This window comes from Magallana gigas, chromosome 4, assembly GCF_963853765.1.
Source record: "Magallana gigas chromosome 4, xbMagGiga1.1, whole genome shotgun sequence".
Lineage (NCBI taxonomy): Eukaryota > Metazoa > Mollusca > Bivalvia > Ostreida > Ostreidae > Magallana > Magallana gigas.
This window is the reverse complement of record NC_088856.1, coordinates 9,476,001-9,488,308: the sequence shown is the minus strand read 5'-3', so window position 1 is coordinate 9,488,308 and position 12,308 is coordinate 9,476,001. Positions and strand designations below refer to the sequence as shown.

The 12,308-nt window shown below is 31.0% G+C and overlaps 2 protein-coding genes across 4 annotated transcripts in view; one reads left to right on the top strand and one right to left on the bottom strand.

Annotated features, from left to right (window-relative positions):
* LOC105339562 (uncharacterized) overlaps window positions 1-12,308 on the top strand; it is a 240,410-nt gene that overhangs the window by 58,123 nt on the left and 169,979 nt on the right. The window lies entirely within an intron of this gene.
* Window positions 1-12,308, bottom strand: part of LOC136274419 (uncharacterized) — a 128,475-nt gene that overhangs the window by 17,730 nt on the left and 98,437 nt on the right. For 2 of the 3 annotated variants that reach the window (XM_066081199.1, XM_066081200.1), the window contains exons 3-9: window positions 7,349-7,532; window positions 6,452-6,562; window positions 2,250-2,316; window positions 2,030-2,151; window positions 1,202-1,429; window positions 450-1,004; window positions 247-344 (exon numbers count right to left, since the gene is read on the bottom strand). The exons of the other annotated variant lie outside the window; for it this stretch is intronic. In XM_066081199.1, the coding sequence (XP_065937271.1) occupies window positions 247-344; window positions 450-1,004; window positions 1,202-1,429; window positions 2,030-2,151; window positions 2,250-2,316; window positions 6,452-6,562; window positions 7,349-7,532 (1,365 nt within the window). The remainder of the gene's footprint in view (window positions 1-246; window positions 345-449; window positions 1,005-1,201; window positions 1,430-2,029; window positions 2,152-2,249; window positions 2,317-6,451; window positions 6,563-7,348; window positions 7,533-12,308) is intronic. 3 annotated transcript variants of the gene reach the window in all.

Genomic DNA, 12,308 nt, shown 5'->3' with positions numbered 1-12,308 from the left:
TTTGATAAAAAATTTATTTATAATAATCCCTAGCCACTGACTATTAGAGGCATTCATTAATTATAAAAAACAGTTTAGATTTCTATAGAAAATTGTTCATCGATTTATAATCTGATCATGGTTTTTGGGTATGATTTAACCATTTTTAAAAAGAGTTTGAGGTGCATGCATCACCCATTCTTGGTGTAATATAGCAGCAAATGGGTTTTTGGAGAAACAAATAAATGTTTTCTTTTTAAGTCTTACTTCTTCTGATTTTTTTTCAGCATGGGTGCCAACAACGATGACTGGTGTATTGATATCACTGAAACTGTCAATCGATCTCAACCAGAACTTGTAGTAATCTAAAATATTTTACAAATTATAAATGCAATAAAAGTTTTAATATTTATTATTTCAATAATAATAATGTTTCCCCTAAAAACTTACAAATAATTTTATCAAGTTACCTTTGTACGTCCACGTTAAAAACCGGCTTCCGCATTTATCTTCTGTTTCATGAACTTTTTCATCTGGTTTTTTTCTCATATCCACAACTAAAATATAAAATGTTTTAGGACTGAGAAAGATTTGATGGAATGCATAGTACATGCTACGTCCTCCAAAATCCACAAACGTTATTCTTGGATGTTTCTGATTTTCCTTTGGTATCTTTTTAACAGCATCCATAATTTCTGACATTGGGTCATCATTGGTAATAGGAGATTTTCCTGTAGACATATCCATGATATCTGCACCATCATGAGTTTCCCTATTACATGTTTGCGTCTGTGGTTCTTGAGGCTGTGCGGGTTGTTCGTATTCAACTTCTTGCAAAGTTGTCGATTTTTCTTGGATTTTATCTAAAAGTGGTATGCTCATGTCTTTTTCAGAACTGCATTTATCCCCATGTTCTTTTTTGTTTTTACGATTAGTAAAGCCTTTCTTTTTCTTTGGAGATTCTAGCATATCTTTTTTGGAGAAAGTAATTGTTTGATTTCTGTTGGTCTTTCTGCCTTTCGTAACTGCAATAAAGCATTTGAACTTTATACATAGCTGTTAAGCAAAAGTATGTTTATTCGTGGGGTTTTTTGTAATCTTTTAGAGTGTTTGAATATTAGTTGAATCAGTTAAATATATTTTATTTTTATGGTTTAAAACAAAATGTGGGTTTTTATCTAATGGCTTGTATTAATTGATAATTTTGACCTATTACATGTACCTCTAATAGTCTTTTTCTTCTTCAAAATTTCGAAGCTGTTCACATGAACATCTGCAATTTCTGTTGTATTTATCGTCGTATCTATCCACAACATATCCTGAAGTCTCCTGAACAGAGTGGTTTTCCCTGCTCCAGCGCAACCCACTATGATTCCCCTAATATGTATAATGTCAAGAAGTCCCTTTCCCAGAAAGTCTCTCAATTCATCGGTATTTATACTTTCTTTATCTGCAAAATTTGAACATGATTATACTTTTCCTTACCAAACATTTTTAATTATGATTTAGCTTCATGTAACTGGTCGGAAACTTTTTTAATTATACCGATGCAACAATTCAGAAAAAGTTTAAATTAACATAATTTTCATATTTGGTGTATCTTAAAAGTTAAAAAGTCAAAATAAATCAAATCGAATTGTACACGCGTCGTGTTGTGTCGTAGGCAATTTATGCTATACAATAAAGATGAATAAGTACAGCCAATCAAAAAGGAATATGCAACTAGAGTAATATCATATGGTTTTGAATATTCTTAATTTCATTTGTAATATTTCGAAACTTTTTATTTTGTTAACAAAAATTAATAAGTGTTCCGAATTTTTTTTTTAGCAAGGAATCAGTCTGTTTTGTGGGGAACCAGTCTATTTATGATACTTTTCAGGGAATCAAGTTACTCTTTTATAGTGAAAATAAGAAGAGGTATACTAATATACTTTAAAAGTTTGTTTTAATGGCAATTAATTGCAAAACAATGCAAAGTGTCAAAATATTAATTTTTGGCAACTAAGCATGTTTGATAAATCAAGTATTCCAATACTTGTTTGTGTACCTTTTTTTCTTTTGTTGTGAAGTATCAGACCACAACATACTGCAAACACTATTGCACAACAAATCAGTAAGACAGCAACAATTAGAAACCATTTAACAGTCTTCACTTGAGGAGAAGGTGATCTTCAATTGAAAAAGTGATAACACATATTATTTTGGAATGTATATATAAAATGTACCAATATAAGTATAAAAAAGTTTTTATCGACTAAAAACTATACTTCTCTTTGCAGTCACTGTCAGCAACAAAACAACGAAGGTCTTTGTTGATCTCTAGACATGCTGGATCTAAGAAAAAGCAAAGATGCAAGTTTTCCTAAAGAACACAGTCAAACATATATTAACTAGTAGTTTTGATATGTAATACTTTTCATATCATACGCGTGGTGTATATTACCCGTGTGATAAATCTTTGCTATATCAAACGGGTGATGCTTTATCAAATACTTCCGATCTGAACTATTTTTGACACAGCCCCTCGCTTCAACGCTTCAGTGACCTATTTTCGAAGATTTGCTTGTACTTTCAACATAACCATATCTACTATAAAAAGTGATATAAAATGGGTTTTGTCAAAGACTTGAATTACTTAAAAATATGAAGGAAAACACATAACTGCGTAGCAAAGGCGTTGGGACCCGGGCTATTGAGGGGCGGGGGGGGGGGTAGCCTCCCCCAACTCTTTTTGCAAAGTTATACATAACCGTAACCAAAAGACCTTTTTTTCTTGTTTGTCAAGATTTTTGATAAGGTTAGCCCCCTTCAAACTTTCTATTTGATTTGTGTATTTTATAAAACTACAAACTACGTTAATATCAAGGAGTTCATCCTGACGACGCGATTGAAACAGATCGTACCGGTTGTGTTTTTATACAAGAACTTACTGAAACAATGTTTCATAAGACTTTGAATCAACCACCAGTAAGCATCCTTATTCACTATTTTCAATCCCAAATCAGTAGGCTGGTGTTTGTGTTATAAAACATCAACAACTGTTTCTCGTTCGAGTCAATTCAAACAAACGAGCAATACCAACTTTGCGTATGTCAACAAACTTGATTATTCAAGTTTTCTGATCAGTATTTCTAATTAATCAAATAAATAAGCTCTAAGAAAAATTATTTCAGGCTAAAAAATTATTTCAAGGTCTATTTCAGTGAAACTTCACATTAAAACAGATTTATCTCAGAAATTACGTACTAAATTGTATTGTGCAAGGTCACAATAACTGCATAACACAACGTTGCATCATCGTTTTTAATCTTTGAAAAAAAATCAATTCGGGTCATATAAGGGACTGTCTAAAAAGCTTCATAATTTAAATCAAATTGTATGAGATAAATAGAACATCTATAATTGTGTGATTTTATATTTGCTTTATCCAACGAGTTGAAATGGCGTATATATTCGCGAGGCTTGCCGAGCGAATATTTCCATTTCAACTCATCATTAATCACCTAATTGTCTGCAGATATTTCCGTTTTCCCGACTACGACAAAGAGCACACGACAGGTGTGAAAGGTCAGCAGAGGGTGCTCACTCATGGCACCTGATCCGTCCTTTAATTTTGTAGAAATCTGTGTATTTTTTCGCCTATTTTTTTTATTTTGTACATTCTTCGTTATGATGACAGTTCATAATCTCGTTCAAATTGGTTGAAAAAACATAACTCCAGAGCGGAGAGTGTATAAAGTGTCAGAGTTAGCTTTAATCTAGCAGTTGAAGGGTACATGTAGATAGGTAGACCCTATTCTCCTGTCTCGTTAATTGTTAAGTTCATGGCATGATCCGTTCATTGTTATATCTCGCTTTTGTTTTCATTGTTCTTTTTTTTTTTACTAGTGAAACTTGTTAGAATAGTTGCAGTGTTAAGTCCTTGCTACATGTAAGTGGGTTGGCTCTAGGTTTCGTTTACTTGGTTGACAATATTAATGAGGCAGGCTTACCTGGTACAGATGGTGGTAAAGGAAATTTTGCATAACTTAATTTTTTGTACATTTATTTAGTTTTGTACTTATTTCATGCACGATAATAAATATATTTATCCTTAGCATTTCTTTAATTACCAAAAACTAGGGATAAATTAATTGCGAAACTTTTTTCACGAAAAAATAAATAGTCAGTCGATTTGAAATATTGGTAAATCGTCGATACAATTAAAACGTTTATTCAACTAGAGTATCTTCATTATTACAATTTGTTGTTGCAACTTAGAAAACTAAATGTTTTGAATAGGTAACAATTTATAAGATGACATTGGGATAGCTTTAATGAGTTTAATGAAAACCACTATACTATTACATAGGTACCGTGGTTTTTTTTCTCCATTACAAGTTTATGCAGCTAAATATATAGACTATGCGATTACATCCCTGACGGAATTGACATATACAACTTGTACTTAAAGTATAACTTATTTATACTTAACTTATACTTCAAGTACAGTAGTTATACTTGGTTTAGTCAAGTACACTATATATGTAAATATATGTAAGTATACTATCACAACGAAATACTACAGAAATTGGTTTAAGTGCATTGGCTAGACAGATAACGAATAATTGGTTATATTTATAGAAAAGTGGGTGATTAAGTCCAGTGATGAACCTGTCTGCTCCAGGTCAGAATATATAAATACAATGCTACGATGGCCACGGTGCGTCAGAACATTGGTATGGACTTGAGCTCATATACTTATAAGGTTCCAAAATTTGAGGTACAGGGTCCGTGCGTAAAAAAAGGAGGTGCGGGGAAATCAGCCCTCCAGTTATCAACTGGAAGCTGTCCTTTGCTCTTCTTTTTGTACAAGTAAGATCATATTAAAATACTTGCACGGTTTAAATAAAAGTTAACATAAAGGATTCAGAGGGTTCAAGTAAGTATAATATTTTATTTTCAGAGTTTTTGTAATCAATGTTTATTGTTATTATAATACATTATATTTTATTGTGGAATTAAATCAGAATGTTTTATAATTAAAATACTTTTAATAAAAGAGTAGTCATTTGCAAACTGTCTTTAGCCTCCTCTTTTTGTACAGGGAAAAGGGCTACTCCACAGGTAGAGGAGGAGATAATTCTGGGTTATATAAAGTGGCACAGGCAAACCCAGGTGTCTGGTCAAGGGCGAATAAGGTCCTGTGGATCAAATTAACTGAAATATCGTATCAAGCGAAATTATAGTACGATAATACTTAAAGTATAAAATATGTGTACCTATAATAAAAGCTGTAAGCCAAGTTTAAACCACTTTTAAACTAAATATATACTAAGTATACTCCAAAATTAATGTTAACTTTTATTTTAATTTTATACTTCATAGATCAATTTGGACGTAGTTTTCTTTTTTAATCAGAATCAACTTTAGATAACACTGATCATAAAAAAAAAGTCCCAACATTTTTATTTTATGATTGTTGTCTATAAAAATGCATTAAAAATCATAATTGCTTAAACAGTGTCAGGCAAACCAAATGAACCGAATCTTATAAAATAAAGAAAGATTAATGTAAAAATTGTTTTAAAATTACGTAAAAAATAATTATTCAGGACTTGCCTTGCTAGGAAGTTAAAACAGGGGGTGGGGACTTAAACATCTTATAGCATGGGGAATATAAATAAAGAATTTGGATAGTTTATATTTCACACAGGTACATCGTATATTTTACACTATAGAGCTAGCATCAATGTTTGAGGAGTAAGTTATTTATCTGTAAATTAATAAGCAGCTCCACTTTTTAAGGATTCATACACGTTTTTGGCGAAATGTTTGAAATTACAGTAGCCATTGTTGTGTGCATGTTGTTTAAAATCACTTCAATAAGTATGGTTTAATGCTGCAGAAAGTTTCGTATTTTTTCTATTTAGGCTATATGTACAAACTGTCAACTTTTAATGGTTCAGTAGATCATCAATATTTATATAATATGAAAAATACAATGTAAATGTATCAATTTAAAATTATGTACAATATTACTTATGCAGAATGCTGAAATGATCTATCTATAGGTAGAATATGGAATGACGATGTGAGGTTCTTCCTGTCGCAAGAATACATAACAGAATAAGTATTTTGGATTACTATGCAAATTTGGTTATCAAGTAGAAGTCAACTATACTCAGCAAAAGAATAAGTCACTTTTACTTTTATCAGGTATATCTTTGTTATTTTTGAAAACCTAATTTGCATTCAAATCCAAATTACCTCAAGTATATTTGAAGCATACTTTAAAGCTGTACTTGGGGTTTACTTCTGAGTAAACTTCAAGTATATTTAAAGCATAAGTTAATTCTGTGAGGGACTTCAGTTAGCCATTTCTTACGTACGTGTTTTGAAATAATGAAAATAAATTATTTTTTAAATCAATCGATTTTTCTTTCGTTTTGTTTGATTTAAAGGATGGAAAGAAAATTAATTTTCTTACTTTTATAGAGCTCATCATCGTAATATGGCAGATCAGGACAACTGCTATTAAATCGCTCTATACAGCTGTAATGATTGAGGTCGCCTGTGCCCTCCAGTAGGATACAGAAACCTGTCATATTTTAAAACAATAAGTTACGGAAATTGTTTTCTCTTTTACCTATTAGAAGATATTTTGTTCGAACTTGACTGTCAATATTTTTTCACTTATCAATATATTTAGTTTCCTCATGTTTTTTCCACGAATAAAATAGCGTACATCTCTGCCAGAAATCTGCTGCATCTTACTGAAAAGGGTTTTGCTTTACCAAAAAGAGTTATTTTGACAAGAAAAAGTTAATAAAGGATATATTAAAAAGGTGCCTTTTTAAACAAGTGGGGGGAATTTTGTTAAAAACTGCTTGCTTGGAATGTGTTTAATAAATGCAAAATATTTACTGGTACAAGGTAATGAAAATCAATAAATGTACATTGTTTCACCATCAACAAAATGGCGATAAAATTTACGCTAACTATTACAGCTATGATAAGGTGAATTATTTTTTCTTTCATTCATTGCAATTTAGAATGAAAATCATATATGAATGCAAATTAATCAGGAAAAGACTTAATAAGAAACAGAAAAAAAAGATTCCGGAAAATTATATATATATATATATATATATATATATGAAATGAAAGCGCTAACGTTTTACTCTGTGTTGTCTTTCGTTTTTCAAATTTTCTATATATATATATATATATATATATATATATATATATATATATATATATATATATATATATATATATATATATATATATATATATATATATATATATATATATTCCCATGACCTAAAAGATACTCCTCAAATAAGTTGTTTATGCATATTAAATGGTTATAATAATCATGTACCTTTTCCATAGAGCCCTTTTTTGCGATCCGTGCAGAATTCTATCAAGTTTGATAGGTATTTATCAGGAGAGCACAGGTATCGTGAGTGTTCCGGACAATTTCGTCTTCTTGCTGCTTTTTCAAAATCTGCTGCATTTGTGGGACATTTATCCACAGGGTATACAGGAAATCGGTACGAGTAATTCTTTAAAAATATATATATAAAAAGGTTCATTTTTTATACACATGAAAATAATTAGAATAGTAAAATTATTAAAACTAAAACATCTTACAACCGTATAACGATAATTATACCCGCACTTTCTTACTAGGAAAGTTCAGGAATATTGTTGTTACCTCGGTCCGTCAATTCGTCCGTCCGGCTGTCACGTTTTACTTTTTCAAACTGCTCTTACACCTAATAAACCTGCAAACTGAACTCTTGGAGTTTTATTTGGGATGTCATGTTGTTTTTGTTGGTTTCCTAAGAGTCAAATAGTTTATAAAATATCACTTTTTTCACAAAAACAGAAAACTAACTCCTCGAAGTATTCCTACAAAATAAATAAATCATCTCCTGGAATATGTTTTAAGATGTGCTATAGATTTGCAATAAGGATTCTGAAATGCCGGTTTTGTCCTGGTGTCATTTAGTGGCTGAAAAAATGAGGTTTTTTGTGCGCGTTTTTCTTTGATACAAAGTCTAGTTTTAAAACCGTCAACATTATATGCAGAAGGCATATGATCTACTAGAATATGATAAAGGTGTCATTGTAATGTGTGATCACGTTTCAAAATGTTTTTCATCACGGGGGTCAATGGGCAACAATTATTTTTTGGCAAAAAAGTATGGTTCCCGGAACTTCTCTTACAACTTATGGAGTAGCTACGTAATCTCTTCGGTTTGATATGGGCTGTCCTTTACACTTGCAATAGGTTTACGTCGTATTTACTATACTCATTATTAACAAATATCCTAATAAATGAAAAAAGGTATAATCGTACCCATATACAAAGGAGACAATAAGATAAAAAAAAATCCCCTGATAGCTTCCGACTGGTATCCTTATCATCATGCTTATTAAAAGTGTTCGAAAAAATACTGCAGTATAAAATATTAGATGTTATAACAAGTGAAATAAAGTTCCCCAATCCCCAGCATCAAGGGTTTCAGAAGGACCTAAGTTGCATTACTGCAGGTTTTAATTTATAGGAAACAATTTATCATTACAATGATCAGGAAGCTCCGTCTATGTAGCATTTAATACTGCAAGAAAGCATATGGTACTTGGAGAGAAGGTCTTATGGTAAAACTTCAAAAATTAGGAATAAAAGGGTAAAATATGGGAAATAATATATGATTGTCACTGTAACAGTGAAAGTACAGTAGCCATAAACGGTAAACCTCCCAATGGTTTGAAATCAAGCAGGGAGTTTGACAGGGAGGGCTATTATCTGGTTTCTTTCACTGTGTTATTAATTATTTACTTAATTATCTAGGAATTGTAGATACTAGGTTTGATGTACATAATGTAAAATTTACGAACCCGGCGTTAGCCGATGATAAAGCTTGTATTAGTTAAACCCAGTGGGGTTATAAAAATGTTAAAGTTTACATATACGTATTCATGTTTATGGCGTTTAACCTTTTATGTTCAAAAGTCTAAAGTTGGTAAGTTCGGTAAAGGCAAAATCCTAACACAGCAAACCTGGATATTAGGCAAAGAGAACATTCCGTCTTGTGATAATTATAAGCATTAGGAATAATTTAACATTTTCGATTCAAGTCTATTGACCGACCAACAAACAGCTGCAATAAAGGAAGAAAGGCTTACTTCGCAATAAGGAACGATCTGTCTAATAATACAAATCCACTTACTATTGTCAACCTGTATCAGCAAAATAGTAATACCAACATTATTTTATGAGAGTGAAATTTGGAAGAATTTGAAACAAGCAGATCTCCAACTTTTAAGTAAATTTCACGTTGTGATGAAAGATATTCAAGACAATTTCAACCAGATGTGACATGTGTGAAAGTATGCTTGGCATTCATCCCATCATTTCAGAAATCGATAAAAAAAAATGTTATTTTTTGGAAAGCTAGTATTCTAGATACTGACAGTTTACGAAAAACATGTTCTTTTGAAGGCTATACGACTTTATAAATAATGACGGACGACCTTTATATGGATTCCTTATGGACCTGTATGAAATTTTAAACAAGTATAATTAATTACAGCACTAACGTACGTTTACTGAAAAATGTCATTTCCCGCGAAGGAATAAGTGGAAATCGGTTGTAAAACAAGCTGTCACCAACAAACTGAGGAATGGAGAACCGGAACACAAGCTGACCCAGACTTCGGAATTTTTCGAATCTTCCACTCAAGGATTACTCCTGTCAGCATTTGGAAATTTAATTTTTCTTTTGAGGAAGTCCAATTTATCAGATTCCTCAGCAAACTCTGAACTATTGCACTTACCCCTTTAGAGCAAACCTGTACACTCTGTTTAATCAACTTTATCAATCAGTTTCAGCATGTTGTTTTTGGGTGCTCTTTTACTTGTTATATAAGAAATTCATTCTACGACAGCCTTATTAATAGTTTTGATGTTCATTTATAGCTAGAATTAACTCATCTTAATGAGGATACATTGTTTTACATTTTATCTGGGGGCATAGAAAAAACTACAGTATTAGAAGAACATGAAAAGAAAGATGTCATCTGATTGTGTGCAACATTTTGTGTTGTGTAATCCCCTATTTAAATAGAGCTATGGCTTCGAAAATAACTAGCTGAAAAAAATGTATATAACTTACCTCTGTTTTCTACTTGTACATATATTTTGCTCACATTTGTGCGTAGTTCTCTGTTCTCTGATTATCCTTACGTTTATTTATTATGATACCCATACATATAAAAAATGTTTTTTTTTAATAACGCCAAAATGACATTCATTCTATAAAAAACACCATAGCCAGTCAGAAAAAATACCCTACAAATAAAAACAATGCAAAATCGGGAACAAAGTTAAGTGAACCTGTATCCGTTGCCAATGCTAAATGATGCAATAAGGGTGTGACAAACCTCTCGTATTACATCAAACTTTATATTATTAGTTTAGATTTAAAGTGGTTAAAATCATTACCCCCGAGAGAAGGGTGGGTGTCGAATTTGTACAGTTATGTTGGATGTTTTATTTCAAGAACAGTAATCTTGAATGCAGGTATCCCAAGAGGCTAGGTTTTGTTTTGTTTTTTTATTCTTACTACTTGTGTATAGATCAATACATTGCTTAAAAAATTATTAATGATTCTAATATATTTCCTGATGATACTTCATTATTTATAGTTAATGATAACAGTGTTGATCTTCTTATGTAAATGCCTTAGATAAAGTTAATCAATGGTCGAAGAAGTGCTGTGGATTTTAATCAAAGCAACCCAGTGAATGTTTATTTTACTGGGAAAAATATAATTTATCCTAATACCGTATAAAATTTGGTATAAATGGTCCTGTGATTCGTAATGAACATTCACATACACATTTGAAAATTTTATTTCAATCAGATGGTAAATGGACGATGCATTTACAAGATATTAATAAAAAAAGACTGTAGGCGCCTTAACAGTTTACGCATGCTTAAATTTTCAGTCGACAGCAAATTGTTCACCTTGCATTCATAAGACCAGTCTTTGAATATGGAGACATTGTATGGGATAATTGTTCCGATCAAAGTTGATAATTATCAGGAGATTCCAAACTGAAGCTGACAGAATTAGTACAGGAATGAGATGTTAAACTCTTTAAGCTCAACATTGTATAAAGAACTGGGTTGGGAACTATTGACTGAACGTCGTAAAAAGCATAATTATTTTATGAAATCATTAACTTTTTTGATAAGCACCTCAGTATCTTAGAAATATTGTTGAACCCAGTATGTACTTTCAGATAATTTATAATTTGAAAACAAGTAGAATGACTTACAGAATTCCTATTTCAAAAACAACATCTTGCTTTTTATCATATACTATCAAAGCTTGGAATGAATTACCACAAGACGCTAAGGATTGTTCTTCAGTTGCTTCATTTAAATCAAAGCTCAACAAAAACCTTCACAAGAAAGACCATGGACTCAGAGGAGAAAATATTCTGCAATGTCAATTTAGAAAAAAAGTAAAAAATTTAAATGCATATGTGAAGATTTCTTAAATTAAGACCAATGGTAATTCATATGAATATACTGAACACTTTTCTTGTCCAAAATATGACATACAAATGAAATTATGTTACATACTGTACACAAATTTATCACACTAGTATCTGTAGAAATTTTATTACATGGCAGCAATTAATATAACTTTTACTGTTAATATATATATATATATATATATATATATATATATATATATATATATATATATATATATATATATATATATATATATATATATATATATATATATATATATATATAGCGGATTTACTTTATTACTTCTTTAAATTTTTTGGAATATTTTTTTTTTTTTGGTATTCCTCCTTTTTTTCGTTAATTCCTGTTGTAGATGCATTTTATGCTTAAACATCATTTATTTTCATGGATCATACTTGTATTATTAATCTGTTTTCACAATGTTATCGTGATCTGTTGTAAGGGGGGGGGGATAAATACGGCGTGCATGCTCTTCGATTTTATTTATATTTTTTTGCAATAAGTTATTGTTTAAATCGGAAACTGAGTTTTTACAGAGGAATATGAATGTAAATATTTAACAACCTTCATCTTGGAAAATAATCGTTTGGGAAAGCTTAAACTTGGATGGAGCATCCTTAGGTAGTTTAAATTCAAAGTTGTGGAAATCATTATCCCCGGGGTAGGGTGTGGCCACAATTGGGGATCGAACTTTTACATAGAAATATATAGAGTAAATCTTAAAAAACTCTTCTTCTCGGATATTAATTAGCCGGGTAGCTGA